The following is a 23,004-nucleotide window of genomic DNA, read 5'->3' on the forward strand; positions in this document are numbered from 1 at the left end:
CGTACTGGGGAATATTGGCCCGAGGTCGTGGCAGTACGGACCAAGCGCAGCGAGGTCCGTACAAAAACGACTGAGGGCCAATATTCCCCAGTACGGCTAGAGCAAGCTAGGTTAGTTAGTAGTTTATTATATGGCACTCGGAGCAAACTTGTTTATTTTATAAAACGCACTTCCAGTCACTTGAATTCAAAGGGTTTCCGTCGTGACGTGTTTTGATGACGCGAGCAACCCAGAAAGAACAAGCTACAGTACCACGAGGTTAACATGAAATTAAATTTACTGAACGTTTACATGTAATCATGCTGATTATAGAAAAGACTTCAAGAACGATTTATAGCGGAATATGACGAAAATTTTAACAGCTGCGGTTTGTTTTTGAAACTGCTCACAAAAGGGTTTCGTCGATCCCAGAAAATTTACCAGCGCATCACAAACTGAGGATCAAGAAAAGGTTGCTGTGAAAATCATATTCAACTTTAAAAGAAGCAGCATTAAGTCAATTGTCCTCATCGCTCTCATCTCTGGCTCGGAAACCCAAGTGTAGGAATAAAAACCACCACACAGTTCTTTGGAGTGCAACTGGATTGGATTCGCCGAATTCTTCTGCCTCAAAAAGAGCATTTTCTTCGTTTTCGTCAATCGCCCGAGCGGCTTGCAGCTCGTTTCTTCTGTCGTGCTCGCGAACTAGTGACTTTGTGCTTCGCAGCTAGAACTCTTCTCGATTTCTTAAACTCATTATCCTTGAGTATGTTGAATGGATATTTCTTCTCAGAGAAGTATCACTGTATATTGCGCTGAAAACCGGAAAATGTTGCTGGCTGGTATTTACCATTTTTCCTGCGTTCGTTGTGTGTGCGTGTGCTTTGTCACGTATATATCACGCAAAGGATGCAGTTTAATGTAACAGTCGAAACTTTTAATCAGATTAATGTAGTTCAAATCTGCTGCGTTTAACCTATTTCTAGTTTAATTTATCCATGGCAGTGGTAAAGAAAGAGGAAAAGAAATTTTCCAATTATTTGTTTTAACACAATAATATTCAGCCACAATAACTGGACTCCGCATCAGAGCGAACGGATACTCTGGAATTTCCATCTATAAAAAGCAGGCGCAATATATATTGGTCAGTAACGCTACCGAACTTTCGATCCAAAGATTTTTCTACTGCGAATGAAAAATGCTTCCCTTAAAAAATGTCGCTTCATTTTTTTCTAATAAGAAAAACTATTTGTACCCGTGACAGTCTGTCACGCCATCTATTTTGCGCTTCGATCGCCAAATCTCAAGAAAATGCTGATAAATCTGAAGCCTAGCGGGTCATTTATTTTCATTTACCCAGAGCTTTGTTTTTATATTATGATAAATAGGTATACAGTGAAGCCATAGAAAGTCATTATAGGGAAATCAAAGTTATCGCCCATGGGTAAAATTGGCAATGTTTCAGTGCTAAAATGTGGTTGTTGAAAGTTTGCATTTATAGCATGTTTTTCTAAACCTACTTCGGACGTAAAAGTAACTTAGGTTTTAAATGTTTTCCCGTAAAACAGAAGAGGAATACCTAATAAAGCAATAAATGTCATTTGAAGGTTAGTAACAGTCTGCGGATTGATACGCGAGCGGTCGAAAGTTAAGAAAAATTCCATCCCGTCGAAAGCGGACTTTGAGCTCAACTGAGACAAAATCGTTTTTCGCATATTTACTCGAAAGGAAGCGGTATTTTGAAAAAATAACTACAGCTCAGTTTGTGTCTCACTAGGGACTACCTATGAGCAAAATATGAACGAAATTGATTTTTTTGACTTGAGCCACCACTTGGTCGATATTTGTGGAAAGCCGCTCTTAAGTTTTCACCGGCAACGATCGAAAGAATGTCAGGTAAATAGTAATTGAGTCAGCATGCATTCGTGTTATTTTGCAACTGAGCTGGAGTTGAAGCCCACGTGCTCCTGTTAAATAAAAAAATGTGACTTCCCTTTTTTTGTTTGTTTGTTTGTTTGTTTTTGTTGTTGTTGTTGTTTCTAAAAGCCAGCGACACACTTGGCGATCTTATACGCCGATCACCGCGATCGGCGTATAAAATCGCCGATATCTGGCATGTCAGATATCGTCGATTAAATTCACCGACATTCGCCAAGTGTGCCCGTTCCTGCGATTTTCTACGTTTATTGCTGCGAATCGCCAGTAAAGCCAACCCATCAGGTTGGGCGATTTTATCACATGAGTTTTCAGAACTGCCACATTGCCGCGAAAAAAAATCGCTAGGTGTGTCCACATCAATCGGTGGCGAAAATCGCTGGCGACCAAATTCGCCGCGATCGGCGTATAAAATATCCAAGTGTGTCGCTGGCTTTAGACTATTCTCTTGGCGGCCATGCTATAGCTGCTATATGTAGGGACGTAAACTAATGTCGTTTCAATTTTCCGGAGTTTGAAGTAATAAATCAAAAACGAGTGCGAGTTTTTTATCAGGGGTTCCAAACACCAAGAAACGGATTAAAGCACGACGCCGAAGGCGGAGTGCTTTTATTGTTTCGAGGTGATTAGAACCCCTGATGAAAAACGAAGCACAAGTTTTTAAGCTGGCTTCTCAAACTAGTGTCAGAATTTAGTAGAATTATTTCCGAAGAATGGGTAATTAGAAGGCGTGATCAATAGGCTATTGTTTTTTTCTTATTCCTGGTAACTGAAATTAAGGGAATATCTAATATGCAGCCATGGGGGGGGGGGGGGGGGGGGAGTTTTTTGGTAGATTAACATTACGGCGCGTGATGGAGTTTGAGCTCGATTCAGAACGATTTCGCGTTCCTAAAACTTCTTTTCAAGAAAATGTTCTGGCGAATGAAGCCGTTCCAGCTTCAACTTAGTATAAAAACAAGTGTGCTGTGAGCATTTTTGCCAAATGGAAGAGGTTAAGTAAGAGATAAATACCGAGAACGTCGGTATTAATCCACACGCCCCGAGGGATGTATATGGATTAATACCGACGTTCGAGGTATTTATCTGACTTATTTCATGAATAGCGATCCTTTGTTCAAGGGGACAAACGCCGGCTAATTAGTACCGTCACACTTAGGTGAGAAACGGAGAACAATAGAAGCACCCTGATGTGTGCGTTTCTCGCAGTACTGCTAATGTAAATGAGGGATTTATCTGACTGTATAAATCCCTCGTTTCAGTTAGTTTAATATTCATGAAGTATGTAAGTTAAATAAAGGATGTTGAATAACAAAAGAAAATGTGTGATTCATGAAATAAGAGAGGTTAAAGTTCCGGTATTAGATATTAGTGGTCTCTTTATGGACTACGATTTTCACAAGGTTACCGCTCTGAGCGCAGACTGATTGTCGGAATGGACGCTCTGTCGCTGAACTATTGGTTGTCAAAATTCGTGATGGAGGTAGCTAAAAAGTCCAGTGGAAAGAAAAATTTGTTGTTGAAAGTAATGATTGAAGCGGCAAATATACTGTATTCAGTATTAAGACTGATTAAAATTCAAATTTGTTGATCAGTGTCTTGATCATTTTTTTGAACTAATCGAATGCGTCTTGATCGGTATGTTCATTGGTGTCAAAGTGCATGCACCTGACCTAACTGGTCCAAGTTGATTCGGTCGTCAGCACATGAATAATTAATGTATTTGAGAATTACCCGTTTAAAGGCGAGTGCGGGGGTTTCAGCAGGTTTCCAAACGCGTTTGGAAACCTGCTGAGACCCGAAGCACGAGTTTTGAAATGACTACTCCAACAATACAGAATTATGCATTGCAGTGTTGTGTTGTATTCTTTCCTTTATTTTAAATGCCTTGTATGTGTTATTTTTTTGTATTCAGTCGGCATCCATTGTATTTGTGAGCTTTTGTTTTTAATTATCCAATAGTTTTGCGATGTACAAAATTTGTATTCCAATAGCGTTATGAACTTGAAGTGATTTACATATTGTTTTTCCCATGGCCGAAGGAAGGTTTCGCTTGCCAAAAACAATCGAGGAAGAAGAACTTTGCGTAGAGAAAGCAGTATCGAAGCCAATTAAATCTATCAGATATAAAAACTAAGTAGGCCGTAGGCATTTTTGGAGATTGAACTGAGAAGCTGGTGGAGTTTCAAAAAGTATGAATAGGACAAAGTTCAGCTGCTTACTCGGCGACAGCTACTGTCGATGCTCGCAGGGAGTCCGTGTCACTGAAGGCAGAAAAAGTTTTTCCAAATGCGGATATGGATACTATGCCAGTCTGTTTCGGTGACTTTAAGAAATGTGCTGTAAATTTTTTTTCAAATGACTTGAGCTTGTCCACCGATTTGAAATTGGCCACTGTTTATTAAAAAATAATGATTCATGTTAAGCTGTGTTTGAGTAATCTATGAATATGTGATGAAAAAGTGATGAAACACTAGGGATGAAAACCTGATGAAACACTGGTGACTTTGAACTGGTGTTTCAGTGAGTTTTAAAGTCATCCACCTGACCCGAATGGGGCGCTCTTGTTGGCTTATAACATCATGAATTATTAATGAAGAATAATCAACATTCAGGGCTGAGACATAGGAAAACCAGTTAATTCCCGTCAGTCGAAGGAGTCTGGATAAGAGCATAAGTAAAAAAAAGCCTCTCCTAGAAATCATGTTAACGATTTTACTGATCTGTAGAGTCAAATTGTGGACAACCGATACTTTTGCGTTAATAATTTGCGATTTATGTTTTTCTTATTACCGGCAGATTATATCCTTCCAATTGATTTCTTCAAGCACATTAGTAAAAGAGCGACATGCTGAGACGCGTTTAAGATGAGCCTTCCCATTGTAGATTCGAATAATGTACACAAAGTTTCGCCAAAACGTATTGGGGATAGTATCTGATGTCAGTCCTCATGGTTCTTTTGCATCAGGATTATCGGAAGCTTACAAGTAAAAGTTTATTGTCGTTTTTCAAAGATCCTCTTTAGAATGAAATATACAGGTTACAGCTTAACTGAATCTTTAAAACTTAAAAAAAAAAAAAAAGAAAAAAGAAAAAAAGAGTTTTGATTTTTTTTTTATTTCGACAGCTCCTCTGCTCTTCTTTTGCCACCCTTTTAAGCCTTACTGCAGAAATTTAGATATCAAGCTGGTCTTTTCTTTTTTTAAAATCAACAAAATTTTGGGCATGAAAGATTTATCCCAAGCGAGCTACGTTCTTGCGTTGTATTAATGTTTTTGTAAGTGGGCTGTAATGCCTGTTACGTCGGCGAAACCACCCAGTATTTTTTCCACACTTGTAAGATCGTTAGCACTTAGCTACTGATAAGGCCTCTCTGGTATTCAAACACTTAAAAGATTCTAAACAATGCCATAGATTACGTTCGCCTGATTCTTTCAATATTCTCCATCATGCTTCCACCAATTATCAACTCAAGTTCTCATTGTTTTTTAAATAAAATTGACAATAGAATGTCTGAGATATTACCAGTCAAAATACGATAAAATGAATTCCAGTAAACATTAACAGTCAGACTGAATATTGGTCTTAATATTGTTTTTCAGATAATGTTTGGAAACAAACCACAAGGTATATTAAGAGTATGACAATATCAAAAGAACCGGCTGACAGCAACCCCTTCCCCTATACACCCTCCCCCCACCCCCCACCCGACCCATTACGACTCAATAAAAATCAAGTAAGCAGGGCGGATTCACGAGAGGAAGTGGAGGAATCGACCAACAAACACATACAAGATCCTGAACTTGCAGCCATATGGGAGACATTAGTAAGAATCGAACCAAAGGCCAATTTCCTGTTTAACGAGAAGAAAACCTTGCAGCGGGAAGCTTCGTGATAGCCTTGAATTCACGCAGAGCAAGATTGAGGAGATAGTTACAATTAAATCAGCTTTGCAAGAAAAAAAATTTTGAAATGACGAAGAACGACATCTCACTAAAAAAAAGAAGAAGTAAAGAAAAAAGTGGTGCAACTGGAAAATGTCTTCGCATGTTATCCTTCAGTAGAATTATGAAAATAACAATATTGAATTTTGAACGAGGCCTTTAACTACTGTTAAAATTAAAGGTTAACAATTCGTCATCACCAGGGTTTAGAAAATATTCGGCCTACAGCTTATACAGAAATTAATGTGAAGTAAAATGTGTGGAAAGTGTAGTAATGGGCCAAAGTATATAAAATGTATGAGAGGTATAAATACAAATATGAATAAAATAAAGTACGAGTGTCACAGAACAAAGAGTCTCTCCAGATGTACTAAAATAGTCATTTAAACAAAAGGTCCGTGAATTCGCTGTATTCTTCTCGGGAGTTGAGGGTAGGTTTGTACTTTCTGATGGAAAGTACTTCGAATAGGCGTAGATTTTCGGGGTCGTTTTCTTGCACAATGGTATTAATTTTAATGCCACTATAGTCTTTGTTTTATTATATAGAGATGTGTTTCTTCACGGTGGAATTTTCGTTTTTGAGGTGTTCTCTTATACGATACTGGATAAAACGTGTAGTGCTACAGATGTATTGTTGATTGCAGTTGTTACATGTGATTTCGTGGACGACGTTTCTTCATTAGTACAAGTTGGTTTTAGAAATGGGGTACTTGTCTCTGGTGCATGTACTTTCCGTGGGGTTGTGGGAGAAAGCTCGTCTGAGGGTGTGTAATCTGTAGACAACACATACCGCTTTTTTTTTTTTTTTTTTTTAAAAAGATTAGTGATCTTGTGGTTTATATTAGCCGTTTTGAGATGTACGGAATCTTGAGGTATGACCATGCTGTGTTGGTGGGTCGAGAGTCTCTTTCATGGCTCTGGGGACGCTTTGTTTGGTGTATGCATTCTCTGGATATCCGTTCAGACGGAGGATGTCATCGAATAAGTTTTGCTTCTTTGTTGTTGTTATCAGTGAGGAGCAACGTTTAAACTATCCCCGATACGTTTCCGCACATTGCGAATGAAAGTGATCATTGATTTCTTGGGTATAGCTGATTGATGGTGAACAAATAACGCGTTTTTAGCTGTTCTTTTTTTCTCTCGTAAAATTAGAAAAGTGCTTTTGCTATTTTTGGATGTGGTAATTTTAAATTCGAGTTGTGACAGCGAGAGGCCATTGGGTGTTGTTTCCGTTTTATCGATTTCAAACTTTAATTTGGGTTGTAGACTGTTCATTGTATGGTGAAATTAATCTACCATTTCTTCACTAGTCGTCTAAAGCAAAAAGTCTTCTACACATTTTCTATAGGGGGGGGGGGGGGGGGGATAATTTAGAAAAAAAGTATTAACTACAGACAACTTCAGGTTGTTCACATCTGATTTGTGTTACACTATTCTATTTTTCCTTTTTAATCTGCTAAGTCAGGTTTTCCTCTGGCCCTCCAAGTCTTCTTAACTAAGACCAAGACCAAGGCGTTGGGGTTGCGTCTCTTAAGCATGTGCATTTTTTCCTTCTAGTGCCTTTGTGCTTCCCGCCTATCACGGTTATAAGTCCTTTGAATGCCTCAGAGTTTGCTCGGGAGTTGACAGCTCACCCCCAGCCACAGCAGGTGTCTTATGTCCTCAATGGCCTCCGGAACGGCTTTAGACTCGGGTTCCAGCCCCTTCGGAAGCTGTCCTCTGCCCGAAAGAACAAACTTTCAGCGTTCCAGCACCCAAAAATTATAGATGACTACTTGGCCAATGAGGTTGCCTTTCATAGGGTAGCTTGCCCCTTTTCACATCCCCCCTTCCCTAGTTTGCATGTAAGCAGTTTTGGAGTTATCCCCAAGAAGGGCCAACCTGGGAAATGGCGCTTAATTGTGGACCTATCGTCTCCGAGCGGCAGTAGTGTTAACTATGGCATTGACCCGGAGGAATTTGCTATGCATTACGTTAAAGTGGATCAAATAATTCAAATTGTGGCTAAGTATGGCCCGGGAGCCATGATGGCGAAATTTGACGTCGAGGCCGCTTATCGCAACATTGCTATCCACCCGGCTGATCGTTACCTACTAGGCCTGAAGTGGCGAGGGCAATATTACGTGGACTTAACCCTGCCTTTCGGCCTTCGCTCGGCTCCGTACATCTTTAGCGCAGTAGCGGACATGGTGGAATGGATCCTACTAAATTCACATGGCGTTTCAGATCTAATGCATTACCTGGATGACTTTATTACCGCCGGCCCCCCAGGGACACAGCAGTGCGCCTTTAACTTACGTACGGCCTTATCCGTCTGTGGATCTCTTGGCTTACCGCTTCACCCAGGCAAATGCGTGGGTCCCGCCACTCGCATGGTGGTGTTGGGTATTGAGCTCGATTCGGAACAGCAGGCCGCTAGGCTACCAGCAGAGAAGCTGGAGGCCCTAAGAGAGCTGATCCATGCCTGGCGGTCCCGCAGATGGTGTACCAGGCGCCAGTTAGAGTCCCTCATAGGCCATCTACACCATGCCGCAAAAGTTGTTTGGCCAGGCCGCACCTTCTTGAGGCGCATGATTGACCTTCTTTGCTGCTTCCGCAAACGCGATCACCCAATCAGGCTAAACACGGAGTTCCATCTAGATCTCCTTTGGTGGCACGAATTCCTTTCCGCTTGGCATGGAGTCAGCTTTTGGCTTTTCCCTGGGCTTTCAGCCGCTACGGACGTGGAAGTCACCTCAGACGCTGCTGGATCCCTCGGTTATGGGGCTTACCTTGGGAATGAGTGGTTCAGTGGCGCTTGGGGCCCATCCCAGGTCCCAGAGTCCATTGCGTACAAAGAGCTGTTTCCTGTAGTTGTCTCATCGTGCGTCTGGGGCCACCAATGGTTCAGGAAACACGTTCTGTTTCGGTCCGACAATGAGGTAGTGGTTTTCATCCTCCAGTCCAGGACCTCTAAGATCCCCGCACTAATGCGGCTTTTGCGTAAGCTGCTTTCATCAGTGGCCCGTTTCAATTTTACCTTTACCTCGCAACATGTTCCCGGCATTCATAACCACATTGCTGACGCCCTTTCTCGCTTTCGTTGGCAGGAGTTCAGATGGTTAGCTCCACAGGCCTCGCCGTCTCCAGTTCCAATCCCGCAAAGCCTACTGGACGAATTGACCCTTCCAGCCTAGAAGACCAGTGCCGTGAGTTCCTGATTAAGGGCCTGGCTTCATCTACCCGAAACTCCTATGCTTCAGGACAGAGAAAGTTTTACGACTTCTGCCATCAGTTGGGCAAGATTCACTCATCTGGCTCTCCATGCCCAGCTGATGAGTGGACCCTGTGCTTGTTTGCCACGTTCCTGGCCAGGTCAGTACAGCACACCACCATTAAGGTTTACCTATCTGCAGTGCGGTCCTTGCACATCGAACAAGGCTTTGCAGATCCTCTCCTCAACTGCCTGCGGCTCCAACGGGTTTTGCGGGGAATCAAACAATCCCAAGGTGGCCCCTCCACTTCTCGGTTACCGATCACAGATCACATCATGCTGGTCATCTTTAAGTCGTTGGACCTGAGCATTCCAGACCACTGCATGTTTTGGGCCGCTTGCAATTTGGCTTATTTTGGCTTTCTCCGTTCTGCAGAGTTCACAGTTCCGAACCTTTCCAGTTGTTCCCTCGACACCCATCTGGGGGTGCCCGATATCGCGTTTGACTCGGTGGTTGCTCCCACCTGCCTGAGGGTTAGGATAAAAGCGTCCAAGACCGACCCATTCCGCAAGGGGTGCTTTCTACACATTGGTCGAGGCTCCTATCCTTTGTGTGCCATCCGAGCATTGGTGGCGTACCTAGCTATCCGGGGAAGTGCACAGGGCCCTCTATTTTTACTTTGCGATGGTCGTCCCTTGTCACGGGTCCTTTTGACCGACTGGCTTCGCCGCATATTGTCATCCTCGGGAGTCCAAGGCACCTTTTCCAGCCACAGTTTCCGCATCGGCGCTGCCACGGTCGCAACACGAAATGGGGTCCCGGATCATCTCATTCAGGCTCTGGGCCGCTGGTCAAGCAATGCCTATCAATTGTACATCAGAACTCCAACAGAGTCGTTAGTTACGCTGTCTAAGCAGCTCGCAAGTTAAGCTTCACCGGTGTTGTTCCCCTGGCCATCGGGTCAGGTTCTTTACGCCCCACGCCCCCACCCCCCTTCTGCCAGCAAGGGCGTGTGGTGGGGGTTCGACGGGCCTGCTTGCGCTTACCCTTCGTTCCTTGTAGCTGCCGTTTCTGCTCTCAGCAGCCCTGCTTTGGGGGGTCTGTGGCTCAGTGCTGCCATCAACTGGACCTGCGGCACATGGCCTATTGGTGACAGGTTGTCGTTTTCTGAAAATCCCTTTCCTCTACCGTTTGGTGCTTGTCATGGTTGTCCTGGCGGGTTCTGTCAGTAGTCAACAGTTGCGTTTCCGTTTTCCTGGAGTGGTATGTATGGCTTATTGTCTCTGCCTGTTACGCTTGTATGGCTTGGGGGGTCAGGTGCTTGGAAGAATTGGTGGGTTCAGGTCCCCCCTCTCCCTGTTCGCGGGTCCTTCGCCCTCCAAGCACTTGGAGTGCGAGGTCTGGGTGGTTGCCGCTCACAGGGTTGCCATGGTTTCACACCTCGCTTAGCTCACTTCACCTGTGGCACCACCGGTCTTTCAGGCACCAACCCCCAAGCTCACCCACTAACGATGAGTTTAAATGTGGCTAAATGTAATTTAGGCAAAGTTAAAATCGAGGCAAGTGCTGGTCAGCGGTGCCCGCATGGCTGGGACATGCGGGGCGGCCACCCTACTTTGCAGGGGCCCCTGGGTTCTTACAGCTCACATGTTTGTGCCAATTCATTTCGCATCTGTTCACTTGCCGGAGCTTGTGCTGTTTAAGTTTCTTGCTCCCAGTCCCTCCCACCCTTTGGTAAGTATGGTTTGTGGTGGGTGTGGTAAGTATTTTTATTTGTATACTTTCTGTTTTATCTCCACTGACCTTTCAGTGTGACGGTGCCGGGTGGTTGCCGCTCACCGGGTTGCCATGGTTTCGCACCTCGCTTAGCTCACTTCACCTGTGGCACCACCGGTCTTTCAGGCACCAACCCCCAAGCTCATCCACTAACGATGAGTTTAACGAGCTCTTAAGCCTGGTTTTCACGTACGACGCAAGCATAAGCACAAGAAACATGCGTGTGAACCGGTGCGACGCATATATAATGAAGGGTACGTGGAGGGACAAAAGGTCTAATTCTTTTTATTGCTCCTATTCCGGAAGCGACCTTTTTAAATAATTAATCAATGTGTGTTTGCCACCGTAGATTTTCATCAATAAATACCCCAAGCGATTTGACAGAGGAAACGTGTTCTATCGGAACATTATTAATCGAGAGCTCAAGTGGGTTCGACAAAGCACTCAATTTTTGTCTGGAGCCAATTAGCATGAATTCAGTTTTAGCAGTGTTCAAGGTAAGTTTATTGGAAATAAGCCATTTGTTTAGGTTATCTAAATCGTGATTCAGATTTAACTGTATTGAATTCACATCAACGCCAGCATAAGTGATGTGGGTGTCATCGGCATACATCCTAGGCTGGCACGAAGTTAGGCAGTTTGGCAAGTCATTAATATAAATAAGAAATAAAAGGGGGCAAAGGTGGTTCCTTGCGGTACCCCACATTTAAGTGAGCAGATTCTAGAAAGAGAACCATTAACAAGACATCGTTGTGTACGATTAGTTAAATATGACTTAAACTAATCAAGAGCTGTTCCTTGTATTCCATAAAGGTTCATTTTAGATAAAAGGATATCATGGTCAACGGTGTCGAATGCCTTTTTTAAATCGAGGAAAACCACAGCATTAACATTACCACGATCAATATTAAAGGCCCAATTATCCGTAGCTTCCAGAAGGGCAGTTACAGTTGAGTGTAACGAGCGAAAACCCGATTGATGATTAGAAATGATATCTTCATCGGTCAAAAAGTTATACAACTGATCATAAACAGTCCTTTTAAACACTTTAGCTATAACGGAAATGACTGAAATAGGTCGATAATTATTCAGATCAGATTGCTCACCTTCCTTGAACAACGGAGTAACTCTAGCACATTTCCAATCATCAGGAAATATACCAGAGACTAAAGATTTATTAAAGAGAACACATAGTGAAACTGAAATAAGATCAGCACATTCACGTACAATTTTCAGTGCCGTACCTAGGATTTTTTGTCTGTGGGGGCAAACTCCGCACACCCCTCACAGGGGTCTACCCGGTATGCAGACAGGGTTTCTAGTTGGACATTAATTTTGTTTTCACTCCTACACAGAAAGTTGCCTCTACGACGTTTAGAGAAAAAAAAAACACACCGATGCTTTTTGTTTTAAATTGTCATGACTTTTTATGGAGTTAACGTCTTGTTTAGCTTGAAGCAAATATTGTCTCCATTTTAAAACACAGTCGGTGCACTGCTGTAAACAAAGGGAGAAAATCACTGAGCTTCCACAATTCAAACGCACTATATCAGTGGAGCGAAGCATTTGGAAAAACACAGTCGTTATTTAAATACAGTTCAAGCCTTCTCAGTGTTACTGTGACACGTTCCATAGCTCTATAACACGCTACAACGATTATATAGAGAACCAAATAGCCGTGCCAAGAAACGCAACTCCTTGTGACAAACACTAGCCGGGCCCGGCATTGCAACAATTACAGAATGAAGCTCATAATCATTGCATAATACAAGCAATGATTAATTTCTGTCCTAATATTGCCAAATCTCAACAAGAAAGGCAGTTAAAACTATCAAGCACTTAAAAGAGCCAAGCCAAACCCAGCTGAAATGCCCTATGTGGCATAAAAACACCGTCGTTGAACACACGGAATAAGAGGTCATATTCAAAACGAAGATAATTCAAAAGAGGAAACTCAAAATTCATTAGGCGCAAATGATCTGTCGGATGATGAAGATATGATGGTTAAATCCAAACCCGCTACAAATACTTGCGAGCAGCGCAGGCTTTTAAAACCAGTTTATCTCTTAAAAAAAAAAACTTGTATAAGCTAGATTTAAAAAGGCTTAAACACGCGCCAGAAAGTGGCGTAAGCTTGTCAGTCTTTATTTACACAGCAAATTCTAAACCATAGGCAGCCCAAACTGTAGACTTGCTTACAAGTCGAGCTTAGAGAGCGCGAAGCGTGATCGTCAGAGCTCGAGCGAGCGAGCGAGCGACTTTGAGAAAGTCTACCCAAACTGACAAAATCATTATTTTCATAAGAAAACCGGTACTGGCTTTTGCCTCAAAAGATTTTCCAAAATAATTATTTGGAATTCACATTGAAGGAATATTTTTTCAGTCAATTAGTCGATTTTCTTGTGATCAGTGTGATGTTGAAAACAAATTGAGTTTTCCTGGCGGGGGCAGCTGCCCCCTCTGCCCCCGCGCTATGTACGGCCCTGATTTTAGCAGAAATATTATTAAGCCCTGTTGCTTTAGATCTACATAATTTGTTTAGATGTGAGAAAACAATACTGCAGTTAGTCGAAGAGAAGCTGAATTTGTTGTTATTTACATTTATATAATTGATATAACTTGAATTATTATTAGCAATTGGAGGTATTTCATTAGCAAGTCTGGGCCCAATTGTTGAAAAATGGTCATTAAAAGCATTAGAAAGCTCACTAGAATAAGAGATAATGGCATTATTCAATTTCAGTTCTTTCACGGTTGTATTATTCACACGACGGGATGTAAGCTCATTAAAGGTTTGCCACGTTTTTCGAGGATTACCCTTGGATTGAATAAAAGCATTAGAATAATAAAATGCTTTAGAAGTTTTGATGTCATTGTTTATTATATTTCGCAACTTTTTGTACTTTTCCCAATCGTGTGGATCATTCGATGTAATTGCTTTTCTTTTGGCAGCATCACGATCACGCATACCTTTCTTTAATTCTGAATTGATCCAAGGTGCTTTATTTGTCCTAGTACGTCTAGTTCGGAGTGGCGCGTGAATATTAACAATATCCAAAAATTTCGTTTTCCAGTCAGTCCACAAAACCTTTGGATCTTCAGAACCATTACAGGACCAGTCTTGTTGAGCGATATCGTTACGAAAACTCTCTCGATTAAAGTTTTGGAAATTTCTATAAGAAATGGTTGAATGCCCTTTTGAAGGAAAAGCGAGAGATAATTTCCTATAAACGTAAATAAGGCTATGATCGCTGATACCAATATGAGAGACTCCAGAACAGACTACCCTGTCAGTATAGTTTGTATAAATTAAATCAATTAATGTTGAAGAGGATTCAGTTATACGAGTAGGTTCAGTTATAAGCTGTTGAAGCCCAAATAAATCAGAAATTTCGCATAAGCGTCGAGTATTTTTAAATATTGTGCAGAGGCTAGGTTACAGTTTAAATCACCTAGCAGATAATATTCTAGGCCGAGGGAATCTAATTTCTCAAGAAATGATTCGTAATATAAAAATAAATCAATTGATCATGAAGAGCAAGGAGGTCTGTACCAAGTGGCTATCAGAAATGGCCTGGAGTTTGGTTTCCGAATCTCTATACATAAATTTTCAAGATTGAGTACATTCAAGTCAGAGCGAACTCCAAAATTAATCGACGTTTTTCATATTTATTTATATACATTATTTAAACAGAAATTCCAATTGAGCGTAGCTGGTTTAAATGGAGGTCTGTATAAAATAATAAGAATAAATAATTAATAATAAATAATTAATCAATTATAGAAATGAAAGCAAAAGTCATTCAAAGAGTTTATGAAGGTGAGAAATTAATTAAGGTGATTTAGATGTTTCTTGACTCTCAGTTTAAAACTAGTGACAGACTGATCATGACGTAAGTTACAAGGAAGAGTGTTCCAGGATTTGGCGGCATTGTACTTATAAGATGTTTGAAATTTAGTGGTCTTGGCAAGAGGCAGGCGAATAAGGTCTTTGTTCCTAGTGTTGTAGTTATGGATCTGCTCCGAGGAGTGGAAGTCATCTAGCAGATAAGCTGGGGCCAAGCCATTGATACACTTATAGACCTGTATGCACTTTTGATATTCTCTGCGGCATTGAAGGGATGGTCACTTCAGTGTTTGCTGTATGTCGGTATCAGTAGCCTTGCGACCCGCAATTATTCCCGCAGCTCGCTTGAGAAGACGGTCAAGGTAGATCTTGTTTCCCTGACCGCAGCCATCCCACACAACGCAAACAGTAATCGAATAACGGTAGAACCATAGCATTAAACAGACTAATGCTTTTTTGGGATGACCTTCCGGGCTCTACGAAGCATTCCAAGGCGGGACGAGATCTTATTTCCGATATGATCAATGTGTTCGTTCCAATTTAGGCAAGGATCCAGAAACACGCCCAGATATTTAAATTTGTATACCCTCTCAAGATCTGTGTCATTAACACTAACTGCGAATGACTGGACTGAGCTCAATTTTTGGTGAGTTCCCAAAAGCATAACTTTGGTCTTCAAGTGATTTAACATGAGATAGTTTTGGTTCAACCATCCGACAACGTGGTCGAGGTCTTGGGACAAAGCAGCCTCAATAGCTTGCACAGAACTGCTTTCAAAAAACAACAGGGTGTCGTCAGCGTAAAGATGGACTTTACAGTACTTTGTAACTGATGGTAGATCGTTAATATACATTATGAACAATAGAGGTCCCAAGACAGACCCCTGGGACACACCATATAATATGGGTTCAGCGTCAGATTGCATGCCATTAATGATAACACTTTGGGTTCTATTAGTAAGATACGCATTGAACCAATTCACTGAAGACTTACTTAGGCCAAAATCTGCTAATTTCATAAGTAGTAAATCGTGGTCGAGGGTATCGAAAGCCTTAGATAGGTCCAGAAATGCTAGACCTGTAAGTTTTCCTTTGTCGATGTTGTGTAGGATAGTGTTAGTAATATCGATTAAGCTGGTAGCAGTAGAATGTAGTGGACGGAAACCGGATTGATAAGAAGATAGGAGCTTGTGCTGTAGTAAGAAATTATAAACCATTTTGTGAACTGCCTTTTCTAGAATCTTTGCAAAAACTGGCAGAACTGAGATTGGGCGATAATTGGAGGTATCGGACTTTGAACCAGACTTGAACACTGGAGTTACGATGGCATGTTTCCAGCTTGCCGGAATAGACCCCTCATTTATCGATCTGTTCATAAGTATTGCTAAAGGTGTGGCAAGTGCATCGGCACCGTCCTTGAGAAGTCGTGCTGGGATATTATGTAATCCAGTTGATTTGTTGCTTTTCAGTTTCTTAAGTTCATTAGCTACAAAGGATTCACTAACTTGAGAGAGCTTGAGGTTGTTTGCGGATCGATTTGCAGGTGGTCCGTGGGCCGATAATACAGGAACCATACGCTGTCTCAGTGTTTCAATTGCAGTAGAAAAGTACTTAGCAAAGCTCTGCGAGATCTTCTTAGGATCCTGAATAACACCGCTGCCAGTCTCAAGTGACTCAATGGTTGACATCTTAGGTTTGATAGCAATGACGGATTTCAACGTTTTCCATAATTTGGACGAGTCTTTCTTATTTTCTTCAATCAAGTTGGAGTAGTAATCTTGTTTAGCATTTCTAATGAGGCGAGTTGTTTTATTTCGCAGCTCTTTATATTTAACCCATTCTTCAGTTGTCTTTTGCTTCTGCGCCCCTTTGTGGTGAAAATCGCGTCTTCGCATCAGTTCCCTTATCTCACACGTTAGCCATGGTAGACTTTCAGCGCGCACTCTCTTTTTGGCAAGAGGTGCGTGTTTATCAACTGTTGCGTAGAGTGTTTCAGCAAATGCAGTCCATGCGTCATCAACAGACAAACTGGTGTCAACTTTCTCCCAGGAGGCCTCATGCAAATCAGCAGCAAAGTTTTCACTTGAGTAACGTTTAAAGTTTCGATATTGAATATTATTGCCGGGGCTTCGTAGTTTTTTCGCTCGTCTTGTCAAAAATATCAGCGAATGATCGCTAATCGAGCACTGTAGCACACCTGACTTGATGATTTTTTCAGCATCATTTGTAAATGCCAGGTCAATAGTCGTAGAAGAGTGTTCGATCAACTCATTAAAATGAGTTGATCGGATTGATATAAATTTAGTAGTTGCATGAGTTCTTTAGAGATTCTTGGCAATCTTTTAGGAAACATATCACAATTAAAGTCACCGAGTAAAAGTGTTTCGATTCCTTCACTAGCTGATTGATCCAGAATGTTGTCCAAGCTTGCTTTAAACGCATCAAAATCAGCGTTAGGTGGATTATAAAGCGAGCATATGAGGGTTTTCTTGCGGTTCGGGAGAGTTAGCTCCAGCCAAATAGCTTCAATGTCTGGAGTAGAAAGATCGGATCGTTGCCTAGCCATGAATTTCTTGCTGTAATATATGGCAGTGCCGCCACCCCTTTGCGAGTCGTCACGATCTCTTCTTATGATGTTATAACCATCAATACGGAGCTCATTATCTGACCAGGAGGAATTTAGCCAGGTTTCGCTGAGACACATCACGTCAAACGGATTGTCCGCCATGAGGATAGCGAATTCATCGAGATGTTTGGGCAAACGTCGGATGTTCAGATGAGCAATTTTGAGGCCTGGAGAGTTCAGTACTGGGTATGCCCATCCTGGATTTGGGCAAATGTCACCCGATAGCAAGAGTAGAGAAGCCAAAGACCAATATTGCACGAGTCTGGACAATTTGGCCAATTTCATCGAGGCAGGTATCTCGGTTGCCTTGTTCTTTGCTTTCAGTCATGTTGAAGATAATTGCGGTGTGGATGTAGCTTTCCCAGCATAAAAACTGTTTGAGATATTATTTAGATCATTAGAGGCAATCTGAGGCGATAGTCCACTGATTAGAATGTAACTAATGCAGAAAATATACAATCTATGCCACCCGCGATTCTTGCGTGGTACCGCCGCCATTATTGTGTCATATAAAAACCTACTCCTCCTCCTTGTCTGTTTCTATCACGACGAATAAATTCATAGCCTGGTATTTGGACCTCACAACGTTTGATAGAGTCGTCAAGTTTAGTTTCATTAATTGAGAGAATATCAATGGAGCGATCGGCAAGGAGAATTCTTAGTTCATCAATATGCTTTGTAAGACTGTTAATGTTTAAACCGGCAATTTTAAAACCACGTCCAGAAGGAAGAAAACCAGAGAGATTAGTACTTTCAACTGAATCAATGTTTTGATTAGGAATACCTGATGATACGTCACTCCGTTGAGAAGCTAGCGTGGGCGTCTCCTGTTGCGAGCTGGAGACGGAAGGTTTCCCAGATCCATCAGAAGCTTTACCAGTTACTGGATAGCTGAGGACTGAAAACCCTTAAGAGACTGATTATACTTGCCAGAACCAGATCTTAAAAACTTAATAAATTGCGCGGCCAGCAATGACGAACCTTTGGCATTCAGATGTAGTCTGCTACCATTTAATGCTGAGGCGTCAATAACTGAATTATCAATATAAGTTATGTTATTATTTTCTGCTATGAGCTTGACCCTCTCATTAACTTCGATGCGTTTAGCATCGACGTTGGTATCTTCTCTGTAGACTATACCCGAGAGACCAATGCTTGAGTTAGGAAACTTGCTCTTAACCTTCAACACAAGGCTCTTAATATCGGCGACACATGAATCGACAGACTCCGATGGAAGATAGTTAGTGTCAGTATGGATTATGATGTGAGAAGGATCGGATGCAACGGCGATGTTGTCAACAGCTTCAGCTATTTCACCAGTGGTTTTTCCGGGATATGAGAATTTATGTACATGTCTTTGCGAAAGCTTTTTAGGATCGATGTGTTTTATCACTGAATCACCGATTAGCACTATGGGTCTTGTTTTTCCGACTTCACCGCTTTTGGAGTTATTTACACTAATTCGAGAAGTATTTGCGTGCGCTCCACACTGATGCAGTGGCCTCTCAGAGGATAATTAACTCGAAGGAGAAGGAACATGTAAGGCCTGATAGCGGTTATGACAATATCGGCACAGATATTAGAGTTCGATCGCTCTTGAATACTGTTCTCAAGTCCCGCGTTGGCGGTCGAAGCTAGTCGATTACTGCAGATGCCATTGCCTTCTCACGGCAACGACGCAAGCATAAGCACAAGCACAAGAGAATGGAACGATTTCCATTCTCTTGTGCTTACAAGTACTTGTGCTTGTGCTTGCGTCATATGTGTAAACCGGGACGACGGAAGCATAAGCACAAGCGCAAGTAAAGTAAACTGAAAAAACAGTGACAAGTTGTCAGCGTACATTCTGGTTACTCATGCGTTGCCATTTGTAAAATGGCGGCAGCAATTTTTTATGCTTCTTCGCTTGCGTATGTCACCTTATGCTTATGCTTATCGCACGTGTAAACATCCTTGTATTTATGCTTGTGCTAACCTTATGCTTATGCTTGCGTTGTACGTGTAAACCAGGCTTAAACGCGCATAGACTATGTTCCTTATACCTTGCAAAATCGTAGAGGTTGGTTTTTAGAAAATCGTTAAGGCCAAAAATATAAAGGAGAAAGGTCACTAAAAGTCAGAAGTGAAAGAGCCACGAAAAGTTAATCCCCGTTCAACTCAGTAACTTCAACCGATTAACAAAATAAAAAAAAAAAGGAAATTCCGTGGTGGTCAGTTTGAAGGCGCACATCGTTCTTTTAAGTAAATATTTATTCTAGCAATATCATGATGTATATTACTTTTTAAAGCGGTATTAGGATAACAAGCATTTTTTTTGTTCACGCTTTAACCTTTACATATTAAATAGACGCTCTTCTTCTTCTTGTCTTTTTCTTTTTTTTTTTTTTTTCATCGAAGCTATTGGAAGAAGCGATCAATGAAATTCTCATCTCACTGTGTTTGTCCTGGATTTTCGCTTTAACTTCGCAACAGAAGTGGCCAGATATTGTATGTTAATTTGCACAGAGCTTTTGTCCGCAATTGCCCGACTACTGTCAAAAAGAGAGCTGTATGCCAGCGTTGCGCCATAAGCAGAGAATACCTTTGTTCGAGGATTTGTCAGTGTGTCAGGTTTCATTATAAGTTCTTAAATATGCCCTTAAGGAATTCCAAAAAAAGATTGTCTCCGAAAACGTGCAAACTACAGCCCCGCAACTTGGTTAGAAAAGTGTTTGTTAACAAAGCAATTTTAAAGACGACAAGAGCACGCTAAATTGTTGATTTTAAGATTTTTCTTCAATGTATCTGTTTTTGTTTTCGGCTTCTTTGTTAGTGCTCTTGTTGTTGTTGTTTTATTTTTTTCTTCATTGATAAGTAGCATACAAAGACAATTTTATCATTCGGAAAACACACGTTGTTTGGGCTAAGGAAATGAGCTATACAAATTGTCTGTATTATCTATGAACTCGGAAATGTCGTTCAGCTGAGTTTTTAATTTTATTTTTATAATTTGAGAGCAAAATTTCATGGCAATAGTATTTCAGTTCCTAATCAGAACCTGGGCAGCTTTGCTTGAATTTACCTTTGAACTTACAACAGGTGGTTTTGTCCAGTTTGATTAATAAGCGTGATTTATAAAACCTTACCTTACTGGTTTTGCTTCGCCTCTATTTTTCGCAGTTAGGTTAGGTTATTTTGAATTCGTCTCCTCTGATAAAGACGTCCTTTGTTCATATTTGTTTTAATATTCAACTCCATTTGACGATCTTTTTGTCCGTCTTTACTTCCATCAGTTTCATGTACTCAACTTTCTATGCTCAGGAAAGGGTCAACTATGGGCATTTGAATACCAGAAAATTTCCTTATGATCAAACCTGACCTCCCATAAAAGACAATCATTTATATACACCAGTCTTAGTTTTGAATTGGAAAACGCATCGAAAAACATCCAGGGAAACTCACCCAACGGCTAGTTTCGCTGAGTATTTTTTTGCAAAGATTTTTCAAGCCTCTAAAATTAGGATATAATCGGGAAAAAATACTAGGGCTATGATTTAAGCAAAAGGTCACTTCAAATTTTTGCAACGCTGAAAAGTAAATTCATTTTGTATTCAGGGGGGTCAAATACCGTGTTAAAAGTATTAAAAAAAGGGCACCTAACATTTCCGAAAGTTAACAGCAACTCTAAAACTTTTTAGTTTGGGATTTCGTCCCTAAAACTGTCGGCCACTTTATTAGATTTATAGCTAAAGAATCCGAACAGATTAAACAAGCTCTGTGTTACCTTACTGGAATTAGCCTTTTGAAAACCCAGAAAACAACTTTTTAAAAATCTTGTTATAATGCTCTCGTTAGGTTATCCTGAACATCGAGTTGCAAACTTTCTGCCGCACACTCACAACATGTGCGTATTTTGTACATCCATGATATAAGAAAGTAAATTCAAATCGGTTCTTAAGGTTGTTCAAGACCTGACCAACTCAGACTATAGAGCTCATTGCGCTCCTTTATTTTCTCTTCTGATCTTGAGTGCATTAGATATTTTTCAACTAAATTCTTTTTCACGTCAGCAGTTATTGCCTCCGACGTTTCTCGATCTGTTTGTAGCTACAAGTCAAAACATAATTGATTTAATTATAGTTTTAAGGGAAATTACCTCTTTCACTTTCCCCTGTGACGTTGGTCACTTGTTTGCCAAGGATAACAAAAAGCATATCGTAGTTATTATACTTGTCAATCTAAATATCTAATACCTCTATTGGATATTATAATGTCTACCGAGTGAGTTAGAAAATGGGTTAGTTTCTCAGAAAACAACAGATGTTTATTTGCAATAAGGAAATCTGGAATCCAAGATTGTGTCATATGTTTGATAATTATAAGTCCAATATAGAATGTGATTAAGAAAACGTTATCTCATATCCAGAAATACAAACGATAGTAAAACTAACAAGGCTGTGTTGAAGAAAATGGACGAACGCAACAGAATCCTTTGCAAAATGAGGACTTTTTCAGAGGTTGTGAGAATTATGACTACATATCGAATGGTGAGAAAATCTTGAGCTTCTTTATTTTTATTTCATTCCTTTTTCGAGTGCTAAATCTTGCGCTGCAACTTTTGCTGAGCGATCTGTTTACCCTTAAGGTGATTCCCTTGAAATAAAAGAAATATTTGATTGCAATATTTCCCTTTAACAATGAGTCTATTTGATCACTCCTTGTCAGGTCGTGTGGAATCAGAGATTATATAGATAAAACAAAGTTGAGAAAAAAAAAAATAACACATGGAATGAATGAAGCATAAGCAGCAATTAAAGATAACTTTTTCGATATGGAACTACAATGTTAATTGATTTTGACCCCAAACACTATTTTAAGTCCCCAAATGGTGGGCAAGCTCGTTTTCCTGGGAATGACGCATTTTTCTGTCCTCAATCATTTTTCTAAAAAAACATAAGTAGTATAATGCCTAAGTTAATGTACCAAGGTAAAAAAAAAGATAGCTCTCTATTAAATGGGGTAACCTTTAATAAAAACATCATGTTTTCAGCGTGCGCGCGCCAAATGTGCGCGATGATGACTCGTTAATTAATTCACAAGTTCATCGTGTGACATTAAACAGCTAGCAATAATACTAGGCATCGCATGTGCGGTTCTGGTCCAGGTGTTCACACCATCTTTAATTCAATCCACTTGCGCCGATAACTTATCATACCATCTTCCTATCATTTTCATACATTCACCACCGTTTTATATATCATTTTCAGGTCATGCAGGGTGACCTTAAAAGATTTGGCACAAAAATGCTAGGAGTTTTAAATGTCCTATAAAAAAAATGGGACAAGAGTGAAAATTAAGCGTGCTAGATTCTACGCAGCTCATCTGGTTAAATGACTATTAGGAAAAAAAAAAACAAAAAGGACAAAACAAAAACAAGTCACACTTACAACTCCCACAGCTGTGATTGGTGTGAAAAGATATCTTGCGGTAGATGTTGAATTCGATTGTTGCTGAGTTCCCTGCAAGTGAAATGAAAGTTTATTTTATGGAAGAGAGAAAATCAGAAGGGTAAGAAAGGTCATGAATATTAAGGACAATATATTTGACAATTATTCCATGAGCGCGCGTTGGATATGAGATGATAGATAGCCAACAAGGCGCATAGCGCCCAGTTGGCTATAATCACCTCATATCCAACAAGCGCAAGTGGAATAATTGTGTTTTT

At 40.8% G+C, this 23,004-nt stretch overlaps 2 protein-coding genes across 2 annotated transcripts in view; one reads left to right on the plus strand and one right to left on the minus strand.

Moving 5' to 3' along the window:
• LOC146475584 (uncharacterized) overlaps positions 1-23,004 on the minus strand; it is an 873,425-nt gene that overhangs the window by 38,933 nt on the left and 811,488 nt on the right. The window lies entirely within an intron of this gene.
• LOC146475585 (uncharacterized) lies at positions 8,938-10,988 on the plus strand. The gene has a single exon (XM_085115588.1). It carries the CDS (start codon positions 8,956-8,958, stop codon positions 9,979-9,981), a length of 1,026 nt encoding a protein of 341 aa, XP_084971714.1. The 5' UTR covers positions 8,938-8,955; the 3' UTR covers positions 9,982-10,988.

The sequence above is a fragment of the Pavona decussata genome, unplaced genomic scaffold (assembly GCF_977016875.1).
Source record: "Pavona decussata unplaced genomic scaffold, jaPavDecu1.1 SCAFFOLD_84, whole genome shotgun sequence".
NCBI classification, from domain to species: Eukaryota; Metazoa; Cnidaria; class Anthozoa; order Scleractinia; family Agariciidae; genus Pavona; species Pavona decussata.